This window comes from Syzygium oleosum, unplaced genomic scaffold (assembly GCF_021117445.2).
Source record: "Syzygium oleosum isolate NSW1041296 unplaced genomic scaffold, Sole_v2.1 Sole_v2.25, whole genome shotgun sequence".
In the NCBI taxonomy this organism is placed as follows: Eukaryota; Viridiplantae; Streptophyta; class Magnoliopsida; order Myrtales; family Myrtaceae; genus Syzygium; species Syzygium oleosum.
The window spans coordinates 2,154,076-2,178,177 of NW_026607509.1; the positions used below are offsets into that span (position 1 = coordinate 2,154,076).

Here is a 24,102-nt window from a genome sequence, read left to right on the forward strand (position 1 = left end):
GGGTGAATAGTTGAAGTCAGGTCCTCCTCGATTGAACCGGGCCAATATCGAGTTTTGACCGGTTCTTGACTGCTTTGGGACCGGACCATGGTCCTAGTCCCGATTGAATTGGGCGATCTGGTATGAATTTAAAAGCACCGAGGTAGGGGATAATACCAACACGAAGCAAATAAGGTATAAGGAAACGTTTATTAGAAAAACCGATTAAGGAAAGTACAATCTAGAGTGCGATGGTGTAATTAGTACCGTGTTATCATAAATAGTAAGATACCCTCTAGTGTTATCCTATTCATAATTATATCGGTTTGCCGTGTAATCTTTCTTAATTATAAAAACAATGTTTCAACTTTCAACTTTAATAAAGAGAGCTTTTATTTAAAGTATGTAGATTCATTCGTGTCAATCTTGAACTAATCATATTTATTTCGTGTTTGATTCAAGTTTCTCTCTGTATATTCATGTCGTATTCGAGTCGAATTCTCATGCGTCGTCAAGAATTTTCACCTTTACTTGAAAAAAGAGTCGCTTAAGAATGACTATATGCGAGGCCGTCTAGACTTCTTTTGGCATGAATTGGACATTTATATATACTTCACCTTTGTCTTTCAAATTCGTAGCTAGTCTTGCAAATTTATTTAGAAGACTTATTCCTATTTAAAGAGGGAGTGGATACTTTCCTTATCTATACTTCCAAGTAGCATATTGAATTAGTACGTGGATTTCCCGCGTGAATTTTTGAAGTTCCATTTTGCATTTATTTCGAATTTTGTAATTCCAAATTGAACTATAACATATAATATATAGAAATCGGCTTTAGCTTATGTAGTTAAATCATGTTAATCGACTTTATCATAAAACCTTCTATTAGGGTTGGTTCTCCTTATACAATTAATAAAATTAAATGAAAATTCATCAACCACAATTGACTATTAATAGTGATGGAGAGATGCCTATGGGGGACTGTTTTTTGATGCCATATTCCGAAAAAAATTAGCTGATCTTTGATGTTAAATTTCAGGATGATGGATTGCATCATCTTGTACTATCGGAAAGGACAGCTCACTGGATTTCTCGTCAACCCGAGTGGAGTAATCGATGTCGTAAGCAATGGTAACCTCTTTGATGATCTCTCCAGGACTCCTAAAACTGTTAAAACATTCAAAATAGCAAAAAAAAAATGGTCGTCTGTCCACATGATCAGACATGATACAGCCATCACACTATGCTAAGAAAAAGTAGTGTTAACAAGAACTTATCTGACTTAGCTTACAAAGGTCAAGGCCAAAAACTGCCACGGAAGAACTGCCGAAAATGCTAGCTTCTTCACTCATTAGGAAATGGTACATATCTTTGACATACTATTAGCTGAAACATTTGCAAGGGATGTCTACCATTCTTGAGGTTCTTCCAGAAATCATCGATGAAAAACTAAACTAAATTAGTCTAATTGGCCAACTCGTGATGTTTCTGCTACTAATCTTTTAGGTACCGGCCGATATGGCAGTCAATGCAACCTTAGCAGCCATTGCAAGACATGGAATGGCTGGAATATCGGGAACTAACATTTATCAGATCGCTTCATCGGTCGTGAACCCACTAGTTTTCCAAGACTTGGCTAGGCTGCTCTATGAGCACTACAACATTTCGCCGTGCATTGACTCAAAAGGTAGACCAATCCTTGTCCCATCGATGAAGCTATTCACTTCCATGGACGAATTTTCAGCTTATCTTAGTGGAGATGCTAGTCAGAGAAGCGGGTCGAGAGCCATGACCTCAAACGCAAAGCTGTCCAGAAAAACTTGAAATTGTGTGTCGTAGATCGGTGGAGCAAGCAAAGAAATTGGCCAACATATATGAGCCCTACACAATCTACCGCGGAAGGTTAGCAACTCAAGCTCTCATGGTTATACTAATAAGTGATGAAATCAACTACATGTTGGTCAAGGACCAAAAGGACAGTTTACAAATCTGCCAGCTCAACTCCACATTTCATTCCACTATTTTCCCCTAATGTGCAGAAAAAGAAAAGTTTTCTTATCTTCTTTAAGAGAATGCACTAAACTTAAACGTGGATTTCATTTCTACCTTAACAATCCCAGGTTCGACAACAGCAACACTGAGCGACTGATGGAAAGAGGTCCGAGGAAGAGAAGAGGAGATTCGGGTTCGATGTTGGGGAGCATTGACTGGAAAGATTATATCATTAACGTCCATATTCCGGGTCGGAGATGGCATGTGATGAAAGAGAGAAGGACGTTTAGTTAAAAGGAATGGCACACTAGGTTTTATAACAGTATGTAATGTAATAAAATGGGTGTTAATCACATCTGAAAAGCAAATGAAGACAAGAAGTAGACAATTTTTACCGTTGCTCCTCTATGGTCCATCCATTACAGACACTTATGTGGCCCATCTTAAGTACTTCTATAATGATCACTCAATTATGTTTCATAATAACAAATGATTGATTATGTTTATGATGTCATCGATTTGACAATTGGCTATTGAAGAGAATCATATCAAACCTATACCCATAGTCAAATCTGATGATCTCCTGTTCTTTGCAACAAGCACAATGATATTGAAATAAAGAGCAGAAACATAACTGCACAAGGGGGACTTCACTAAATTTAAGTAGCTTGAAAGGCTTTCAGTTTTACTGAAGTTGTATGCAACGCCTAGACTTTTACACAAGCTGAAAGATAAAAGAATAGCAGCAGAATCTATTGCTAATGAATGCGAGAGAGTAGGAAAAATCTCATGTCTTCCTTTGCCGATACTTCATATCAGAAATCCTTCTAGTCTCCAGATAAACACAGACAGCAGTCACACCTGAAGCCAAAACCTTAGGACAGAAGACTTTGCCGCGCATCCCGATCAGGACTTGCATCAATGTAGCAAATCCTAAGTTCCTCGCCTGCAAAATACCCTTCTAAGATTGCAACACAAAATTGACCCATGCTAAACAAGGAGCAGACTGGGCAACGTGACAACAGTCAGCTGGACAACTAGCCTCATATTTCCCGTATAAGTGTGATCATAATTTTCTTCTGCATTATTATACTGAATTATAATAGATGAAGCCAACAGTCTGACACACGACCACAATGGACAGTCTAGTCTCAAGCTCCATCACGAGACCCACAAAACTATACTTGCTAATCCATTCATCTCATAAATTACATAGCGGGTACCTGTGTAATATTCCGTGATTCTCTACACAATGATTACATCCTCCTCGTTTAGACATGATGTTGGTATCAGATCAGACTATCCATAAATACAGTCTAGCCTCTTGTCCTTGCAAATTGTCAAATTGCAAATCGAACGCATTCTGTACTAAATGCCCACAGACTCACAAATGGCCCACATGCCAAAGGAACTGATGAATTTGGACACTATATGGATACTGTCTCAGGCTCTCAGCATTCTAAGATCTATTTCATAATGGACGATATTAAGGCTTTGAATTAGTAGAAGCATAACAACGGCAAAAGCATCACTAATGATAAGCTGCAAACTTTCAGAGTCCAGACTCCTTGGTACCATGATGATTTTGAAACTAACAGAAGAACAAAGTGCAGCTCATATACGATTGATTCGAAACATAATATAAATTGTTCAGTGTTGAGCATAAACTGTAAAAAGTGCAACGACCTGTATTTTGATTTGAAGTCGCCTGAGTGGGAACCTCATTCACAATGTGACCACTTTCCTGACCACCTTCCACGGGTACCACATGGGTTGAGGCCTTCCCAAGTGGGGGGTTGAGTATCTCACCATATGTCTCTAAAACATAATTCCACAGAGCAATTGATCATTAAGATATAATTCGAATTCCACAATTTCATCCACAAATACCAGCACAAGCATGCACACTCATGCACGAAAAGCGCCTAGATCATGCGAGAAGTTGGCCTGTTCGATGGGAAAAATACGAGCTCAGCTTACTCGTGCAATTGATCTAGATTCTCATCAATTTCAAGTAGCTCCAAAACTAAATTCTTCAATCTTCAAGCAAAAAAAATAAAAAACACTCGAGCAGCTCTTGCGCACCTAATTAAATAATTGGTTTATGATCTCTGTGAAAAAGATTTATATAGATCAATGATGGAACATCGCATCACACTATCGAGAACCCAAGTTTGACCTCAACTCAAGCTTATACTAATCGACTGGAGACAAATTTAGCTCAGGCATATCGAGTATCTTTCAGAATAAAAAACCTCGAGATAACAAAAATCAAGCTTCAGAGCTTTTATTTCTCCAGGAGAGTCATGTTCCGTCTCATCTAGGTTTATTCATCATTAAAGCGATTGAGCTGGTCTAGTACCTGCAATATGCTCGTCACACCTCTTGATTAAATCGGTAATTTTTGCATCCGCAGGAGCCAGAGAAGAACCTACTTCCAATGTTGCTTTGGCAGTCTGATACTTTTTGAGCTCATAAAAGGCATTGCTGTGGGTGAGAGAGAACATCAGCTCCGCATGCCCTCAACATATATCTTTATATAAATGAAGAAAGATGATCCAAATGCGAGTTGTTGTAGAGCTACATGGCAACTTTACATGTATTGCTTTGTAGGGCAGAACATAGCTCTACGTTAGATTTGCCTAGTGTTAGATAGGATTATACCTATTTTTTATCCCACAAACATGTAGATGACCTTCTAAACATCGAAGTGGCATGCAGTAATGTAGCGGAGAATGAAAATTAAAGACAAAGGATAGTCACAATGCATCAGTTAGAAACAGAAGTCTTAAAGTCTTGAACATTTTCAAAGAGGACCATCTCGGAGGACTATGCTAATCTACCGTTCCGTGGATGATTTGTTACTTTGACCAAACCACAATCTCCCTATTTTTGGTAAAGAAAAAAAAAAACGAGTTCCAACGAACCATTATCACAATTACCACTACCACATGCGCATGTAAAATGGTAAGAGGGGGCATTGAGTGATACTAACCCCAAGCGAAAGTATGCTTTAGACATTGAAGGATCTAACTCAATTGCTCTGCTTGCATCGGCAACCGCCTCTAGGAGCATCAAGACAAACACCCTCAGTAAGCAGATAGGTATTTTAAGAAAGACGAATACATTAAATGCTATGACCCAAGCTAACAGCAAACGTTCCTCCATCTTGGCATTCATCGGCAAATAAGTAACAACCAGAAAAGAAAAAAAAAAAAAAAGCTCTGTGCTCTATATTTTCCTTCCCTCGGACAAGCTCGAAAGGCGAACTCGAGATAAAAGCATAAATTTTTGTCCCTCTTTTTCTCTCCGCTTCCGCCAGTTTTTCTCCAAAACCAAGCAGGCTGAATGGAAAATTATGCAAATAGAAAGATCACCGGCTCTCTCTTGGTTAAGAAATCAGAGAGGACAATAAAGAAAGACTTGGCACTTCCTCTGTCCGTACAGGTTCACTATCGAGCAAGCAAGACAGAGCAACCAAGCTGCATACGAATCCCTACTAACAAAATCGCGTTTAAAGCCCTCCGAAACAGCGACCAAAAGACGCGCGAATATGACAATAAGAGAGAGGGGAGTAAAAGTGGCACCGGTGAAGTTGCCGAGCATCAGATGGGCCTCAGCGCGGTCGCTGAATAGCTGGGCGTCCTCAGGGCTCAATGAAATTGCTCGGGTGAACAATTCGACGGCGATCTCGTAGTCCCGCTCCACGTATGCTCTCACCGCATGGAGTGACAGATCCGACGCCGTGCCGAAGGATCTGAGAAGCAGAAGCCTCTCCATAATCGCAGCAAAGGGGAGAGTGAGAGGGAGAGGCTGGGCAAAATACAGATCGCTATTCGGAGGAGTCTTGTGATTCTAGCGTGAAGTGATCCTCTTGAATATATATATATAGGTTTTCCATGCCCAGAAGGCTAAAACGGTAATTTCGCGGCATGAAATCACCCAAAGTAGAAATCACCTCGAATAAACCATCGATGAAACCCTCTTCAGAGATTCTCTTGCTGACAAATTGGGCAAAAGGGAATATTTCGCTGTCCTCTTTTTATTCTTTTTGATGTGTTTTTCCCCCCTTCAATATATCTCCTTTCCCTTCCCATTCAATTTCGTAACGCCATAAAAGGGGACCGGGCTGTGCCGCTCTTTAATTGCCCCCTAAATTACTTTTATAAAATTCCGTTTCTCTTTTTAAAAGATTTGGTTTTTCTTTTTTGCCGCATCGCGTGCTCATACTAAATCATGAAGATGGGTCGTGTTACACCCCAACACCTATCATGATGAGGGGTGACACGGCCGTCCTTCCACCCGAAGGACGCAGCCTCAAACCACAAGGAATCCAACTCCCAAAATAGTCCCAACGACATCGCTCTCGCTCTATTGGCTACTAACCAAGGAACCTGGAAGATTAGGAAAAGAGAGGGGTGAGCAACTACAGCTCAGTAAGTAGTGCGTATCTCTTCTAATCAGATCGAGCAACCACTATGCATACATAAAGCAATACCAAAAACTCATAATTTAAAATCCACAATATCATATACATATCATATCAAATATGAGTTATTTTCCTTTCACAAAACTTGATACAAACCAAAAAAAATACTCATTTGATACACCATCACAATTCAATCATCAATGGTCAAGTCCATTGATTAATCTCGTCAAATCACACGTCAATGGTCTATTCCATTGACTAATCTCATTATAGAAGGCCTCGTTCGGGGTAGAGGCGCAGCCGCACTGCCATCCCTCAACCCGACCCGATATTATCCTTTTTGAGCCGCAGCCGCACTGCCATCGCTCTCAAGGATTTGCCCTGGCACAGCAGAAAACACATCGATGGTCTATCCATCGATCAATCTATTGCTCAATATCAAACCATGATCACGCATCTCACCCCGTGATAAGGCGACCAAGATTCCGCCTTGGTAAGGTCTCCACCTACTATAAGCCGGTGGCTCGGCCCACAAGGATATCCTAGACTAGTATGCGCATACCCACAAGCCCCACATTGGGCTCACAGTGATATTGAGCACCAACACAAACTCACAACAATACTCTTCACAATTCACAAAGCCAATCCAGAATAAATCACATTTTGGTTTTACAAACCACAGCATTTAATCTTCACAATACATTTCACATGGCATTTCTCAAGCTCTTTCAAAACTCTTCATAAACCAGTTCGTAAAACAGTTCATATATATAACTTTCTCAATACCTTTCATAATTCGTTTCTCAAATCATTCTCAAATGCAAAATGGTAGTAATTGCTCGATCTTGATTTTTATGCACAAAACATGCTTATTAACTCATACAATACTCAAATCTTTATCACTTCCAAGACATGAGTTTATAAATTCATAGAAGAGATAGCACCACTCACCTGGAATCTCCAAAAATCAAGCAATGACGCTCATTCGAATCGACGATCTCGTAATCCTAATAATTAAACAAGAATCGACGTTAAAACCAACTAAAATGCTACGATAACTACGAAACGGCTAAACGACGCTTAAACGTTAATAGGACCAACTCAAAGGCGCCCACAAATTGCTCATCCAAAGCGATTATCCAAACCGTCCGAAATGCCGAGCTTGAGCGCGAAACTTGGTTGCGCCATAACTTTCTCCACTAAACTCCGTTCCAAGCGAGCTTATAGTCAAAAGAAAGCTCATTTAGAGCACTATAAGAACCCCAACTTTGCCGTCCCAAAATCGAGCCTAAAACCGACGAAAATCGGCCTAAAAACCGCTGTTCGCGCACTGTTCACCTTGTGCGGCCAACTTCGAAAATTCATATCCGGCAAACCAAAAGTGCAAATCGAGTTCCGTAAAATCTCATGTCCTCACAGCACCCTAAACTACCAATTCTATATATATTCACAGCTCAACGACTCAAAAATCGGATTTCGCCGCTCGAATAACACAACTCCGAAATTCGTCCCGGACGAACCATACTACAAAATAGCTACTCGACAAACCCCACCACTCTACAACACCATAAACCATCATTCCACACAAAATCACAGCTTAATAACTCCTCGATCGAGCCTCGCAAATTCAAAATCGATATTCCTTTAAATTTGTGCCCTAATTTCCGAAATCAATTCGATTAGACGAACAATTGGCTCGAATACTTACCAGGCGTTGCGATTCATAGTTGATTCGGCTAGTTGGAGTGTCCGGGTCGGCTATGCGTGTCAATTTCGCTCTCCTCTCTTCTTTCCCTCTTTCCTTCTTCACGGTCGTGCGTGCGTCTTCTCCTGCTCTCTTCGTTTACTCTGCTGGCTTCTGCGCTTCATTTGCTGAAGCAGAAATAAATTGGCTGGGATTGGGCTTTTAAGAGACATGGCTGGGTTTTTATGGGCCCAAATATTACAGGTCGAACGCACTTTAAATGGATTTTGATTCATATTTACATACATAATTTCCATTCACTTATCGATTTAAACTTTTATGTTGGATTTTTTTAAGTTTATGCTCCTTTTCGCCCCGTTCGTGTCAAATTTCATGTGCCGCTTGTAATGCGGCTTGCACGTGAGAGAGCGACATTTACATGCTCTTTTATACATATGTGATCTACTTCACACTCATGGATTAAAGCTTTTTGGTTGAATTTTTTTTATACGATATAAACGAAAATGAATGCGAATTATCAAGCGAGTAAAAAAACCATATGGGATAAGATCAATTATAATTGGAATTCATTAGACTACTCTCCCTCAGCTATTTCACCGGGCAAGACAAGGGAAGCGGCCTCTTCCGATCGACCGACTAAGAGCATGCCAATTGCCGCATTCAAAATCCGAAATGCAGAAGAGGTGGTGGTGGTTCAGGTACGATATCGCTTGCATTTCACCATGTCTCTGTTTTGCCTGTGTGTTAACTAAAATGTTCAAAAAGAAAGATGGACGAAAAGAAAAAAGGAAGAACAGAATGCTGTCATCCTGCCCTTTTGTAATCCAACACATATCCCAAAAATGTAACAACAATGTGGACGATGAACAGAGTTCTAATATTAAAAGTAATATAACAGAAATATTCAAAACTTAGGCTATGCCCGCCAAAAAGAAGAAATAAAACAGAAAAATCAGGTGAATAATCTTCTTCAAATCAAAACGCAGAAATAGCAGAACTGCTTTCTGCTCGAAAAGCTTAAGGATCAATCAATGACAGTCGATGTGGATCCTTTTCTTCAGAGATGACCAACAAGAAGTTCCACTTATGCACGAAGCCCCCTGTTCAGACTCACCATGCGGGCCGAAGTGTTCATCTGAGATGACCTTGCTGCAGACCCAGTCTGATACCTCCCCGATCCTCCATAATTAGAGTCCTGATATCGGTTGCTCGCGGTATATCCACCTGTGCCACGCAACTGCCTAGAATAGCCACTTCCTCCACCTTGGCCGGTTGTCTGTTGCCTCCCGCCACCAGCACTTCCTTGCCTTCCCTGAGTGAAAGACGAGCCCTCTTGCCACCTACCGCTACCAACAGCCGACCCAGCAGCATAGTCCTGTCCGTCTCTCCTCCTCGGTGGCAGATCCAAACCGCCGCCAACCCTAGCTTCCGCAGCCCTCTCATTACTTTCTGCCAGAATTGCCAGTTTCTCTGTAAGATGGAATGCCAAGGCCTGGAGCCTCGTGTGGTCAATGTCATGGAAGACAATGGACCCGGTCGTCTGGTCCCAGCTAGCAAGGAGCTCCTCATTGATCATCATCTTGCTGACAATGCTGTGCGTCTGTGCCTCCGAGAGGTCAAACATTTTTGTAAGATGATCCAAGCTCAATGAATGATAGGATGATGAATAGGTGAAGAGATAGGTCCTCAGAGCCTCCTCCTTAATCTTAGCCTTGAGCATCTCAAGGACAGTGTCCTTGTTCCTGAGGAGTTTCCAGATGTCAAGAGACTGGACAGTATCAAAGGCCTTCTGGAAGTCTCCCTTGCTCAGGGCCCTTGTCGCTGCCATTACATGGTCCCTCACATTTTCTGGGGGCCCTGTGAATGTGTGCCTTTCACTCACCTCGAGCAACCGTCGGAAGTTCTTACTTATGACTTTGCGCTTAGCATCGTGGCTGGTTGCTGCCATATTGGGGACTTCTAACAGCATGGCAGATATCAGATGCACCGCTTCGAGAAGCTCGAGGTTTATGTGCATGTGATACGGCATTTGACGTCTCCTTTCCAATCTTTCCTGAATGAGAAGAAAAGAAATTTCACAGCATGAGCTCCCGAACAAAACTAATGATCCTCTTATTTCAAATTTCCACCATAATTTTAGAAGAGGTAAAATCTAAGAGACTCTTAGACAAATCATATGTTAAATAAAGAACTTACAAAGAAGTTGATATTATGGGTAGACCAAACACCCAAACCCCCTCAAGGGATTTGTGAGAGGAAGAGGGGGAAGAAACTAAAGAGGCTAAAGAAGATCATTAGCATGGTATAACAGATCTTCCTCAGACGGCGAGAATCGGTATTCCACTAAATCAAAGCCAAAGGATAAGGTTTGCCAAAATTGAATAGCCTACTTGGAAGCTAATAGATCTTGTGCACAACCAATTATCTGGTAATAAATATGGTGTTATTCATAAGCGTGGATATACACAATCATGCAAAACGGGTAAGGACTTTGTACCTGCTCTGGGGTCTTCTCATGGTACCTACTTTGAGAGAAACCTTGTGCAAGTAACTCCTTCACCCTTCCACCTGAATATAATTCAGAAAGGCAACCATGTCCTTCAGCTATAAGGCCAACCCGAAATGCACACAGACCAAGCTGTGCCATAGCCCTGTTAAAAAGTATCTGGGTCGAAATGTCCATATGCTGGATGCTATCCTGGAGGCGACTCATCAACAACAGGTCACGGGAAGTTGAGAACTTGTCCAAGAGAGCGTGGTGATAGATGTCACAAAGCATTGCGCGGGCCTTAGTTCGCTCATCTCCGCACTTGTATATCAGTGACACCAGAATATCCATCAGGGTCCTGCTATCCTCAGGAAAAGTTGGTTTCCTCGGCACAAGCTCAGGAGTAACCACAAATGCAGGTGGGCCCCTGCTCTCCTCAACCACCTTAGGCTCTTCCCCTGCATCAACCCCGTTATCTTCAGTCTGCTCAGCCAATTTCCTCATCGCATCATAGACCCCCTGAGGCTTATAATATATGAGTTCAACCCGACGTAGAGCCACCCTTGAAGCAGCTTTAAAATCTCTAACACGTTCTAAGTAGTCTTGAACATTTTGAGCAAGAATTAAAAACATAGGTTCATCCCTGAGCCTTTCAACAAATTCACGAGTGTGTGGATCAATGCACTGCAAGCTCTTAAAAAACTCGGAATCTATCCTCTCGAGGAAGGCTACCAAGTTTCCCCAAATCCTAATTGTCCCATTATAGTCTGGTCCCTTCTCCGACTCATTCTCATCAGGCTCCACAGAATCACTAACTACAATGTTAGAGTACTGCACAAGAATGTCGAGAACAACAAGCATATTCTTCACACACTTCTTCCACACATTAATTGGCATGTGACCACTAAGACCTGGATTAACATCAAACTGAGCAGATACAACACTGAAAAGTATCTCAAGCTTCTGTGCAGGGGTCTTAGCAACCTTTGTCAAGAAGGTGAGCTGTTCAACCTGCTCGAATCTACCAGTTCCCTTCCTCCCACGAGCAGCAACAACCTCTTTGAACTTCTTGTTGACAATTTCCCATGTAATCTCATTAGGGTTTTTAAATTGTTTATCCATGAGCCTGTCTTTCCGGCTCATCTTCTTCTCCCAGCCGTCATCGAGACTATCTGGAGCGTCATCATCCTCATCGTCATCCGCCTCCTCATCAGAAACATCTATCTTGGTTGGGTCTTCAATCTCATTCTCTAATTCTTCATCCTCAGACTCCTCATCCTCTTCCACGTCTTCCTCACTCTCAGGTAACTCCCTGCACTTATTAATCAACTCCTCATACTGCTTATTATTCTTCTTGAGCTTCTGTTTCATTGAATTCAAGGCCTTAGCATTGCTGCTACTCATCTTTTTCTTAGCATCCTTATTTGCCAAAGCCTGAGTCAAGAAGTCTTCCAGCATCACAAGGGCTTTAATGTAAAGAGTGGGAACCTTCTCAGACTCCGTTACCCTCATGACTTTCTCAAGCTGCTTATTAATCTTGTCGAAGCTCTCTTGCAAACTAACCCAATCGTTGATCTTCATAGCATTTTTCATCTGGTCGACAGTGGCCGACATTTCCTCGAAACGCTTATCTTTGGCAGACCGAACAACACGCTTCTGACCCTCAGAATCATCACTGTCACTAGCATTCTCCTGAAGGTATCTGCTTCCAGCAGCTGGAGCAGCAGACTCAACTGCCCCACTATCTTCAACATCACTGCTATAATCACTGGTCTCCTCCTCGCTGTCACTCCCACCCTGTTTATATATCAAAAGTCATTCCAGTAAGAATTTCTAAAGGTGCGCGAATATTGGGTCGACGGGTGCCTATGAACGTCACGTAAGTGACATGCGCGCGCGCGTGTGTGTGTGAGATAGAGAGAGTGGTCATTAGTCCATAACTTCTACAAGCAACAAAAAATTCAGCTCAAACCTGTGTCCAGAATCGCGACGCCATCTTTTTTCAGCGCAGGTTAAATCAATCAAATCTCCCTCGGATCTGCATATTCACATGCCACAATAAGTTCACTGGGACATCAAACAGAACTATCCAAATAGAAAATGCCAATTCTGCTGATATGTCCAAATAAGTAAGAGTACACCTGATGAAATCTTGCCATCTCAAACACCTAGCTAACCATTTTTTTCCCCTTTTCGAGACGAAAAGATACAATTTTTGCGGCCCCCTAGACAGGTCAATGGATGCACGATACAATCAAACCCAGCCGGCAAAACTCCCAATGAGAAAACAAAAAAAACTAGATCATCAACGTCGATTGTTAACAAGCCCTGAGGGAACCCTAGAGACTTCCCCAGAATCGCCACCAGAGTCGCGTCCTTTTTTTTGGCAGGGGAAAAAAATCGCCGTGTATCGGATATGAGAGAAGCGAAATCCAGAGGAGATACAGCTCCTCGCGCTTGATCTCCACCGCCGAATCAGCCGCGACAACGACGGCGGCGGCGAAGAGGCCGTCGAACGACAAACCCGAACGGAAGGGGAAAACGGAGACGAGAACAGAAAGGCGTACCGGCGGGGTTCCGGCGGGGTCCGGGGATTCGCCGCGAGCGACGGGGGGGCGACGGCGGCGGCGGCGGTTCTTTGAGCTCGGTCGGCGGACGGCGGACGGCGGAGGATGGAGGAGGAGCTGGAGCTGAGGCCGAGGCTTGGTAGGGAAAGTTGAGTCTTGAGACGCCGAGGCGGTGGTGGAGAAGATGGGTCAGGGCAATAGTAGGAGCAGTGTAGGGAAGCCGAACGGATTTAATCCAACGGTTGTCAATATTCGGAGTGGACGGCGGAGATTGGCGCACCTAAGTCGAAACTGAAAAAGAAAGGAAAAATTACAGAAATTGTTTCCACAGTTTTATTTCCTCCTTTGAAATTCACCTAAAAACATGAGTAATTCATTTGTGGGGGAGGAAACCACTTTAACTGAGAACCTAAATCAAAATAATCTTTCCACTTAATCGGAAATTGCAATGAAATTCTTGAATTTGAGACGAGAGAAGTTGTTTTGTTTCGTATACTTTTTACTAGTTTTCATGCGCTACGGCATTTATTTTCATTTCTTGTCCGACACTGGAAACTAATAATAAAATTTACAACTTTAATTGTGTGGACAAATATTCCGACCAAAAAAAAAATCGTACGGAAATAATAATAACAAAATTGACATTATTATCTCCTTTTTACCACTATATAAATTCTATTTTCAAAACAAGAAAAGTTAAATGAAAAATTTCCTATTTTTCACTAATTGAAAAGAAACTTTTATCAAAAGGTTAAAAAACTAAAAAGAAAATTAGAGATGCGTTCTAACTTTTTCACAATGAAAGCAAGGATGGGGTCGATTATTAAACTATAAGAGTAATTAAGTAATTTTACCAAATGCATTTCTTAATAGAAAGTGGCTAGTTAATTTCTTTATATTACCTTTTTATTTCGTTATAGCCCATCAAATCTGGGAATGTGAACTCCGTTGCAAGCAGATTCAGAAAACTTCTGTAGCGGAACATCTTTCAAAACAGCAAAATGCTGGTTCCTGTAGCTTGTTTCCATTGTTGTGAGAAGAGCTAGAAACGCAAAGAACGAGTTTACAGAATGGGAAAGTTAACTTGATTTGGGTGCATATCATCGGTTTGCCGAGGTTGATGGTGGCCAATGTCGTCCTCCATCTCTCTCTCTCTCTCTCCTCTCGATCTCTCTCTCTCTCTGCATCCCTAGAGCTATCTAGTGCCAGAGCATCACTCATCATCTGTCGCCGTCCACAATTCCTCGGCTGGCTGAGGAGGGAATGGGACACCTAACACCTTGTTCAACCTTGTGCCTATGAATATGCTTGAATATATCGAAAAATTTAACAGGTTTGTGTACTTAAGCAGATAAAGAAAACGAAAGCTTTATGAATAAGCCATAACTTCTGTTCTTTATCCAAGGGTAAGATGATGGTGAAACCAGAATCCTGAACTGATTTCTAGAGAAGGCTATGTATCGTATCATATGCGGCAGGTGACATGCAGGTCTGCTCGTACCCAGGAGATGGAACAGACAATCTCAAGATGCAAGATCACTGTAGAATTGGAGTATATTTTCAAGACCATGCACGTAATGGCTGCCATGACCGCAAGTCTATCAGCTTCTCAGGTGAATAGTTTGCTTAACTTCAAGATCTTAAGGGCCACCACCTCATCGCAGAAACAGACAGCAAAAATTGAGATGAGGAAATGGCGCCGTAAAAGCTGTTGAGACAGATACCGTTGTCTTAATACGATGCGGCAATTGGTTTTCATATGGTAAATTTGAGTCAACAAGGTCAAAAAGAAGGTTGGGCAAAATCAATTGAACTTCTCCATAAGACTCTTTTTCAGTTTCTGCAAATTTAACAGGTCTTAAGCTAATTCATAGTCCAGGCAGGCAAATTTACAAATGTTCAAACATCTGCTATCGCAAGATGATAAAGGAACCAGGAATTTCTCTTACATAGCTTGTAAAAAAATGACAGATCTACATTACAGGCAGACATGTACAATTAGCAGAGAAGCATACAGGACTCTCTCTCTCTCTCTCTCTCTCTCTCTCTCTCTCTCTCTCTCTCTCTCTCTAAAATATGTATGGAAGAAAAAATCTTCAAATAAAGGGGAATATGATGTACTCTGCATAAAAGAGATTCCATATGAATCGATAGTATCCAGCAATTGCTTCCTGCAGAATGCAATTTAACGCCCATGTCAGAGAACTGAGATATATTAATCCACGAAAATCGGGACCATGGAATTTTGTCGGTGTAGAAACCATATTAGACGAAGAAATCATAGATATATAAATATAAATTGGAGACTTTGATATTTCCAACAACAATTTTCAACATAAATAAGGATGCTGAAGTATAATTAGGTGATCTGTGGAAAGGGTAGTCAACAACAGAATAGTTCAGAGTAGTCGTTCCCTCTGTTTGCCAACAAGGAGGCTCATGAATGTAGAGGTGGAAACCATATGTGGCCTGCATGGTGTTGAAGGTCTCCACTGCTTTTACACGTTGACATTGAGCAAAAACTAAAATAGTTTTATTTGTCAAATCTATCAATGTTATTTGAGTAGCTGTTCAGTTATCATCCACTAGCAGCTATGAGATAAACTTATACAGCGTGATTTTCTGATTGTCATGACAAGTGTACAAAGAAAACTATTGTCAAGAACAATAAAATTTCTTATCTTTCATAGCTGTTGTTAGTTTCACGACTATATACTTTACGATTTCTATTTCGATATTTTGTTATGATTTCTGCACAATGCACAGGCTTAATACTGGTTTCATTCGTTTTTAGAGCTTAAAATCATAGTACTCTATTAGCTGATAGACGTATGCATTGTCAAGCTGCAGAATGATAACTACCACTTTATCAATTTCTCAAGGCATCGATAGAGGGTTACTTATCCATGACATGACAGAATCAGAAAACCCAGAGACACCAATTAAATCATTCCCCCTGTATAGTCATGGGAAAGAATTACTTTCTGTGAAAAATAAACTATGCCTTTACCTTTGTGTAGTTTGCTCGTTCTAACACCCATGCCTGAAAGAAATAGAGATAACTCCTACTTCAGAGCACAAATAAATGTAAGTACAACAAGGCACCACAAGACTATCATAAGAGAGCAAAGTTTTTTGAACAGTGCAATGGTGCATCAAATAAAGGGAAGCATAAACAGACATATCACAGTCATAGCATGAGATGCTTAACATTATCTGTTTCGGAAAGGCTCTCTATCAGAAATATCGTCATGGTTATTTATTGAGACCTACAACCCTTGCATTAGATGGTTTAAAAGCAAGTCAAAACTGAGGTGTATTTTTTTTTTTTGGGTAAGGAAACTGAGGTATATTTTTCATACTTAACATCCTCAATATATTGACATCTCCTCTGATTTCATTGATTGATTAAAGTGAATTCTTTTTGAGCCAAAAAAGAGAAATTTTCCAGTTGTGTTTGACACAGGAAGCATTCAAGTAAATGCATTGGTTGAAAATCAAACACGTGCATATCACAGATATGAGCAATGCTAATGCACACGCACATAGAAATTACAAGTAAGATGCCAATATAATTGTTGGCAGATGCATCTTTTTTCTTTCAACACAGTAGAAACAGCTAACTAATATGATTTTCTGCCACCATAAATTGTATAGCAAGGGGATAGCAGAAGGAACAGTCAAATTATATAAAGCTGATAGAATAAGCAATCTTCAGTGCAGTCGTACTTAATAAAAACATTGCGTAACAGAACATGAATGGTGTGGTACTGCAACAGAAATAGAACTATTAGTAGAACCAGGCGTGTGGACCAGCGATTGTTAGATATTTTTTCCTTTAGGTTTCCTGGACTACATTAGAAAATCTAGTTCTTTCATAAAGTAAAGGAATTGAGGCTACATCAAATTCACATAATGGTGGAGAAGTGAAAGAAGTGTTTTTGTCCTTCTTGCTTCCTTCCTTTGTCACGGAAACTATAATGGAAATACATACAAGCAGGGAAAGAACCTCACATGCATCAGAATAATAGTAATTGCATGACTATAGAAAGAAAAACAGGATTATTATCTCCATGGAGTGATAGATCTTAAACAAACCTGGAAAATCAAGCCCAACGCCAGGATTGAATGTGCAGGTATCATTAGGCTACGCCTGAAAGCCTGTACAATGTCCACCGTGGTAGTCAACTTTTAGGCTCTATTTGGAAGAGTTGGGAGGCGGGTGTGGAAAATGAAGAAGAATTTAAGATTTTTATGAGATGAAAAAGGAGGGGAAAGTTATGTTTTTCTTCCCCTACCACAATTTCCCACCCTCCCAAACAAACCATTAACTGTCATTTTTGTCAAAAAAACTAAAGATAGTGTGTACAGTACACACCTGAGGCATGTAAACTGCAGCAAATATAGCAGCGACATAATTTAGCAGAAGCAGCCCTGAACCAAGGAAAGCAATGTTTCTAACCCCAAGCTTGGTTGCAAAAGTTGATATCTGGAACCTACAAAAAGAAACTATATCAGCCATTTTGAAGATTCAATTTGCAACATCATTTTCGAAAGTTTTGTCCATCTGCACAAGCAGATAAAGAAGCCATAACTATTGCTTGAGCTTGTTAGTGATAGCAAGCAGACGAAGATCCCAAGACAATTTCAGAAACTGGAACTATCTACCACATTTGTTGATTGGCTGCTTTATCCTCAGCATAAGAACTCATACAACCTGATATAGTCGATAAATTGATTTTTCCCATACAAAATTACAGGGAGAGAAGACATAGCAGCAATTGCAACATAAGGAAGCAACTCACTTGCGATCTCCTTCTACATCTGGAAGATCTTTAGTTATGGCAATGACCAGAGCAAACAGACTAACAAAGCTTGTGATGAAAGCCACGGGCGAGCTACACGATGAAGTGTAGAGACCAGAGTGCGAGTCAGAATTTAAGAGATGCAAAAAACTGATTGGAGATCCAATTGAACCAAAACATTCATGAGCCAAGGAGGCTTCCAACATAAATATGAAGCATGCATTAAAAGAATCCACCATGGTCAGACACAGAAGCTCCTTTTCATACAAAAGTTAGCAATAATTGCAGCAAGGCATCACATGGGAAGGAACTTAAACTGCACAATAGCTGTCCACTACGGCACTGAACTTCTTTTAATTATTCTGAGACATAAGAATCAGACTACAAACTTGGTACATATTCTACAAAAGATGCTTACAAGGACTAAGATACTTGTTATCGTATGCTGTCTCAGCACAGGTACATCACCTTTTCGTTTTCGTAAATCTTCAAGTCACAAGGTTCGGCCTAATTTAGCAGGCTTATATAAGTCAACTTCAGTCACATGCGCTACTCTACATTCCAGTATCTAGAATATTAAAGTACCAACACAGTGTGCAAGGCATAAACACACCTCCACTCAAACTGTAGTCCAAGCGCGGCTCTTGTAGCATGATACACACCAAAATTTAGAAGGAAACCTCGTACCTGCAGATACCAGTAATGGGTATAACTTGTTTCTGAGACATTAGATAGTAAGATTATTTATACATTATAGTATGTGGACGTCAAATAAGAAGCTTCTTTCTCACTGATTCCGATATTTTATTCATCGCCAATCAGGATTCACACATCATTATAAGAACCCAGAATAAAGATAATATTACGCACTGGTCAAACTGCTTTAAACTGAAATAGCCACAAAGGAAGACATTAAATTTGAAAACTAGACAATGCATGCACATGCAAATCATCTCAGAGTCGCATAACCAGACATGTAAGAGAAACTGCCAAGTCTAAGGTTCACGACAGTAACTTGAAGTACCAGACCAGGAAACACCTCCCGTTGTATAAACAAGTTCCCTTTCAATTTTCTCAACTAATGTCCTGCATCTGACATTTGCTAAGCCAAAAATCACTAAAAACTAGCTGGATGTAAACAAAAAACCGACCTTATATCAGAGTAGAAAATACTTCCCAATTAAATTGAAGACACATCCCAATTAGATAAAGGAAGTTATTAAGTCCGTCTCATAGCATATTCTTTCATTTCAGCCCATTGAAATATAATCCTCTACTCATTGAAAAAGCCCACTGAGCCAATGATATGGAAACACTTTCAAAAAATGTATTACAAGGCACTCATACAAAAAAGTTATAAACAGCCAAAAGTAGAGAGGGAGTTCATTAATTTCATGCGTGAAGTTGAACAATGAAACTAAGAGCTAAAAGTAGAAATGGCAGGAAGAATGTGGAAAAGGAGAAAGTGAACAAGGAGATAGCGAGCAGAAACACCACAGCTGAATATCCTTTTTCCCCCTTTGTATTAAAATGCTCAATTTTTTGAAGAGTGATTTGATAGAAACATGGACATATATGAGATTCCATCACCATGTACACCCACCAGAGGTTACTTGTAATTGAGTTCACACAACAAGAATAGCATGGCAACATTCACTGATAAAGGTATAAACACGACCAACAACATTGACAAATTTTTATTCCATATACTGCCCTTCCGTATGTTATGTACTCTGACCAGATTGCAGGGTTTTGGCAGGTGCAAATGGGTGCTTTAACTCCTTCATACCTCTGAATTTGGGACATGTAGACTGTGCAAAAATATCGCAATGTGGAGAGGAGTACTTGGATAAGTCATTGTATAAAAGAATACACTATTTTGCATTTTACATGCAGTATCATAAGTGTGGAGACTGTGGACAAATTAGGCCTTCCCAAATGTTTTGACCATTTTTCTTCTAAGATTTTGCAATGAAGTATCTGTTATAGCCTTAAAGGTCATATACCAATACTTTATCGGTTATGGTGCCAATACAAGTACAGTATCCCCTAACAAAGAGTAGAACATAGCACAGAGCTATAACTACAGTTACACCCTATCTATTGTTCCACATGGTATTCCCATTGTGAATGCTTATAGATAAACTGCTTCTTCCATGTGATTTGGATGAGTGAATAGTTCAAGGATTGAGCGAAATAATCAGGCAGATTTCCAACTTAACAGTTTTATCCTTGTTTCACTTTCAATTTGCAATACCTTAACCATTTCATACTAAAAGAAGAAAGTAGCGAAGAAAGTTTCTACCCAAAGCAAAGCTCATCAAGTTGTACAGCCATAATCTTTCAGCAAGGCACAAAAAGATCAAGCGACTTTAAACTATTCAATTTTTAGAAAAATAAGGAAGAAAATATACCGTGGCAATAATAAGAAATGCTGCAACAGGAAATCTCTTCATCCTAAAAGGAGGAACAGAATAGATGGTTCCAAGAAAAAGACCCAGACTGTAAAGAGAAGTAATGAATGATCCAAAGTTTGAAGCAACGATCGACAGGCCAGTCACTGCAAAAAATATCACCAAAAGCCAGGCATGTTGAATAGAAAGATCTCCTGCTGCTATAGGCAAATAAGGTTTGTTGACCCTGAAATAAGATAAAAAAGATACTAATCATAAAACTGGAGGGTAAGCTGGGGACATTGATCCTCAAAAGCATAGGCATGACAAGAAGGTTAATTAAAAAACACTGGACCTCCAAAGAACCGTGAGTTCTTGCATGGTACCTCAAACACTGACCTAAATCTGATGTCCAGCAAAAATTGGGATGTCACATTGTTTCATTATGAACACATGCATTCTTTCTCACTTTAAACATCTATGCTGAAGTCGGAAGAACTTTTGCTCTGTTTCTCAGTTCCAATACCTTGGTAGTTTTTCATTTCTTCTCATGCTAGTAATAGTGACGCCGTAACCAACGCCCATCTAGCCAGATATAATTTAATAAAACAATGTTCAAGCAAGCACCACGTACTTGTCAATGCCGATATCATATATCTGATTGATGCCGACAATATATCCATTCCCACATATTAGAGCAAAAAGACCAGAGAATGCTTTAAGCAGAAGAGACCACTTTATCAGGTGCGAGTTCTCGATCAGAGCTCTAGCCACCAATGAACTGTTGATGAGCAAGAGTAAGTTCAAGTAAACTGGGGCAAGCAGGGAGAGACAAAACATAAGAAAAACTAAAGTGTTATGATCAGCTAATTGTAAATAACTATGGCAGGAGGAAAAGAATACTTACAAGGAACCCAGAGCTGTTCCTCTTATTGTATGAGGTCTTAAAAATCTCCAACATGCATCTTTAAAATCAGAGACTTTACTCGATATAGGATCAGATCCAGCTGCTCCAACTCGAGCACAGGCCTAGCAGAATGTGTACACTCAATTATGGCACAAGTAAACTAGAAAGACTCTAGGACATGAGGAATGTCGGATGAACGGAAGTGTGTGATCATCCATCTTCCAACAGATATGTAACTGAAGCTTTGTCAAATAGTTAATCGAGAATCATGCATAAGAAAACTCTTCAATTGACTTTTTAAAATCTCAGCTGTGATTTTTCTTCTTATTCAAGGTGGATTATGACAATCGTCCAACTATTATATTGGCTCGGATTAAAGAACAACTCCTCATCACGTTGTCCATTATAGATCTTCTTTAGTCTGATATCAAGACACACTATAGGTATCAAAGCTTTTTTTTTTTTTCTAGTGAAAACTGCTGCTACACCAAATCCATGCAGTGATGGGAAACCCTTAGTAGAGAACTGCTACTACACTAAATCCACTTTGATGGATAATTCTTAGTACACACTCAAGCCTATGCAAGAAGATGGACAATTGCCCCCCACCCGCTAACAACTAAACTGTTTTCCCTCTTTTCTTTGGGTGTTGGGCCAACAAATCACATATCTTCATTAAGCAGTACCCCACCTATTAGAGTCTTAATGTTGAGCTGTTCACTTGCTTTTGGCAACGTGATAACTAGGACAATGTATTCCAGTCACATTCACATCTCATCCCAATCTCCAGGCAGATCCAGCCGCCACCCCCTCATAGTATGGCACCAATACTGCCAAAGCTACACGCTTGAGAGCAGCATTCATCCATTCCATCCAACACCCAATATTCTCATCCTCGCACTTATGCAAATTCAATGATATGTTGCCCAACTAGTCATCTAGTGAAATGACGAGTATCCTGCGACGTGCATCTTCCAATTAAACAAGCGGCCGCAACGAATTCACTCCTCTTCGTCCAAGGAGAAACGGACACTTCAGCTTATCTATCGCACCTAAGAGCCCAATCGACCAAATATCTCGCTAATTCAAAGATCACACGGACCTGCACAGCTAGCTAGCACCCGGAAGCTCCGCAGCGAAAACTTGACGCGAAGCAGAAGAGTGAGCGCGTACCCGGATAAGGTTCTTCCCGCTGTATCTTCTCGGGGCAGGTCTCGACCGGCTTTTCGGGCCGGACGCGCGGAGCGACGGCGAACTCTGGGAGAGCTTGAAGTAGGGACCGGCGGAGCATGGGCACGTCGGCTTGCCGCCGCCGCGGACATCCCGGCGGTGAGACGAGGCGGAGCTGCGGAGAGGGGAGATGGCCGGGATACGAAGGGAAGACGAAGGAGACACCGAGAGCTCCATGTGAGAGAGAGAGAGAGGGGGGGTCTGTTTTGGGCTCGGCTTCTCGTCCACGAGAATTTTAACGCGGGACTTTTGTATTGTGGTGGTTAATTTACCCCTCAACATATCTTATTTTATATAAAAAAATATTGTCGAAGCACCTCAAACGAGGATTTAAGTGGAAATATGCAAAACAAGTGCGCGCGCGCGCACATATATATAATTAAAAAAGAGAAAATGATACAAATAGTCATTGACTTTTAACTCAATATGTAATGTGGTCTTTAAATTTTTAATTTATTCAATGTCGTCCCCGAACTTTTGGTACATGTTCAATTTAATCTCTAAACTATATAAAAATGTTCAATATAGTTCTTTAATTAATTTAAGTTCAGGAACTACATTGAACATTTTCATATAATTTAGAGACTATAATTGAACTTGCACCAAAAGTTCAGGACCACATTGAATATTAAGTTAAAGTTCATGATTATATTGAACAAATTAAAAGTTCAAGAATCACATTACACATTGGGCAAAAGTTCAAGAACTGTTTGCGTCATTATCCCTTTAAAGAATCATCTATCTTCTAACGAGGATTTGAATAGAAATAAATGATAATTGACTTGTGTAATTCGAAATCTTGCTTCTACTATGGTATCTTTCCTTTTCCAATTTGGTTGTTTGCCTGACCAATGCTCTCTTGCTCTAGGAAGCAATGCATAGAGAAGTGATGAAATTTCTTAATAACTTAGATTTGTATATTTAAAGGATTACAATTCTCTTCACAACTCAATGGAGCTGCCTTATGTTAGAAGACATCTCACACTAAAGTTCACTCCTATTCATCGCTTTCGTACACTAATTTTATCGATTATTTCTCATACTCCTCGTGTTCTTTTCCCCTTCCTTTGCAAGTTCTTTTCGATTTATTATGAAATCACAAGTCAGGTATTCCTTGAACGATTACGTTCGGTAAATATAAGCGGAAACCATAAGATCGAGAAACTCCCTAAGTCGGCCTGCGAGTTTCGCCATTTGCAGATCTTAGGATATGCCGGGGGTGAGAGACTCGAGCAATTGCCCGCAAACATCTAGAATATGGTCAGCCTCTGCTTTTTGTGGACAACCACGAAACAGCTGCTTTTGTCGTAGAACGGAATGGGATGCTCGATTTCTCTTGTGGTGTCTACTCATTAGAGAGTGCAAGAATGTGGAGGCCTGGTTCGACGATATGTGCTCACTGACAATGCTCTGTATATTATCTATGGGGGGGTTGTCCCGAGTTGGCCTCCTTACCACAAAGGCATCAAAAATTTTGAAGGTATTTGAGAATCTATGCATTTGCAGCTGCAGTAACTTGAACTCGCCAGACAGCGAAAGTAATGGACCACTCTCCATATCGAGGCTTCAATCCCTTGATGTCTGCGAGATTCTCGAAAATGGCTTCT

The 24,102-nt window shown here is 40.6% G+C and overlaps 3 protein-coding genes across 6 annotated transcripts; all 3 read right to left on the reverse strand.

Moving 5' to 3' along the window:
• Positions 1 to 2,606: 2,606 nt before the first annotated feature.
• Positions 2,607 to 5,823, reverse strand: LOC115671446 (protein SGT1 homolog). The gene is made up of 5 exons (XM_056302752.1): positions 5,559 to 5,823; positions 4,967 to 5,036; positions 4,334 to 4,458; positions 3,658 to 3,789; positions 2,607 to 2,917 (listed from the first exon to the last, which is right to left on the reverse strand). The coding sequence occupies exons 1-5, from the start codon at positions 5,749 to 5,751 to the stop codon at positions 2,847 to 2,849; spliced, it is 591 nt and encodes a 196-aa protein (XP_056158727.1). The 5' UTR covers positions 5,752 to 5,823; the 3' UTR covers positions 2,607 to 2,846.
• A 3,058-nt stretch (positions 5,824 to 8,881) lies between these two features.
• On the reverse strand, positions 8,882 to 13,241 carry LOC115671436 (eukaryotic translation initiation factor 3 subunit C-like). The gene is made up of 4 exons (XM_030593001.2): positions 13,161 to 13,241; positions 12,566 to 12,631; positions 10,603 to 12,390; positions 8,882 to 10,158 (listed from the first exon to the last, which is right to left on the reverse strand). The coding sequence occupies exons 2-4, from the start codon at positions 12,587 to 12,589 to the stop codon at positions 9,190 to 9,192; spliced, it is 2,781 nt and encodes a 926-aa protein (XP_030448861.2). The 5' UTR covers positions 12,590 to 12,631; positions 13,161 to 13,241; the 3' UTR covers positions 8,882 to 9,189.
• A 1,713-nt stretch (positions 13,242 to 14,954) lies between these two features.
• Positions 14,955 to 22,714, reverse strand: LOC115671441 (homogentisate solanesyltransferase, chloroplastic). 4 transcript variants are annotated; one of them, XM_056302964.1, is made up of 10 exons: positions 22,439 to 22,713; positions 21,266 to 21,387; positions 20,993 to 21,139; positions 20,380 to 20,605; positions 18,579 to 18,652; positions 17,966 to 18,058; positions 17,539 to 17,656; positions 17,259 to 17,321; positions 16,171 to 16,203; positions 14,955 to 15,331 (listed from the first exon to the last, which is right to left on the reverse strand). In XM_056302964.1, the coding sequence occupies exons 1-10, from the start codon at positions 22,670 to 22,672 to the stop codon at positions 15,257 to 15,259; spliced, it is 1,185 nt and encodes a 394-aa protein (XP_056158939.1). In that variant the 5' UTR covers positions 22,673 to 22,713; the 3' UTR covers positions 14,955 to 15,256. The 4 variants fall into 4 exon arrangements, with proteins under 4 accessions (XP_056158939.1, XP_056158938.1, XP_056158941.1 ...); XM_056302963.1 differs by lacking the exon at positions 14,955 to 15,331 and adding an exon at positions 15,426 to 15,652; XM_056302966.1 differs by lacking the exons at positions 14,955 to 15,331; positions 20,993 to 21,139 and adding an exon at positions 15,426 to 15,652 and having other exon boundaries at positions 22,439 to 22,714.
• Between the last annotated feature and the right edge of the window lie 1,388 nt (positions 22,715 to 24,102).

What these genes read in the sequence shown, in the direction of transcription:
- LOC115671446 (XM_056302752.1), bottom strand. Translation starts at nt 5,751, where the DNA reads ATGGAGAGGCTTCTGCTTCTCAGATCCTTCGGCACGGCGTCGGATCTG. An exon ending in AAAGCATACTTTCGCTTGGG is followed by an intron (nt 4,459 to 4,966) that starts GTTAGTATCACT and finishes TCTCACCCACAG; the next exon opens with CAATGCCTTTTATGAGCTCA. An exon ending in GTGTGACGAGCATATTGCAG is followed by an intron (nt 3,790 to 4,333) that starts GTACTAGACCAG and finishes ATTATGTTTTAG; the next exon opens with AGACATATGGTGAGATACTC.
- LOC115671436 (XM_030593001.2), bottom strand. Translation starts at nt 12,589, where the DNA reads ATGGCGTCGCGATTCTGGACACAG. An exon ending in CGTCGCGATTCTGGACACAG is followed by an intron (nt 12,391 to 12,565) that starts GTTTGAGCTGAA and finishes ATATATAAACAG; the next exon opens with GGTGGGAGTGACAGCGAGGA. An exon ending in ATGAGAAGACCCCAGAGCAG is followed by an intron (nt 10,159 to 10,602) that starts GTACAAAGTCCT and finishes CTTCTCATTCAG; the next exon opens with GAAAGATTGGAAAGGAGACG.
- LOC115671441 (XM_056302963.1), bottom strand. Translation starts at nt 22,672, where the DNA reads ATGGAGCTCTCGGTGTCTCCTTCGTCTTCCCTTCGTATCCCGGCCATC. An exon ending in TATGATATCGGCATTGACAA is followed by an intron (nt 20,606 to 20,992) that starts GTACGTGGTGCT and finishes ATCTTATTTCAG; the next exon opens with GGTCAACAAACCTTATTTGC. An exon ending in GGACTACAGTTTGAGTGGAG is followed by an intron (nt 18,059 to 18,578) that starts GTGTGTTTATGC and finishes TTCATCGTGTAG; the next exon opens with CTCGCCCGTGGCTTTCATCA.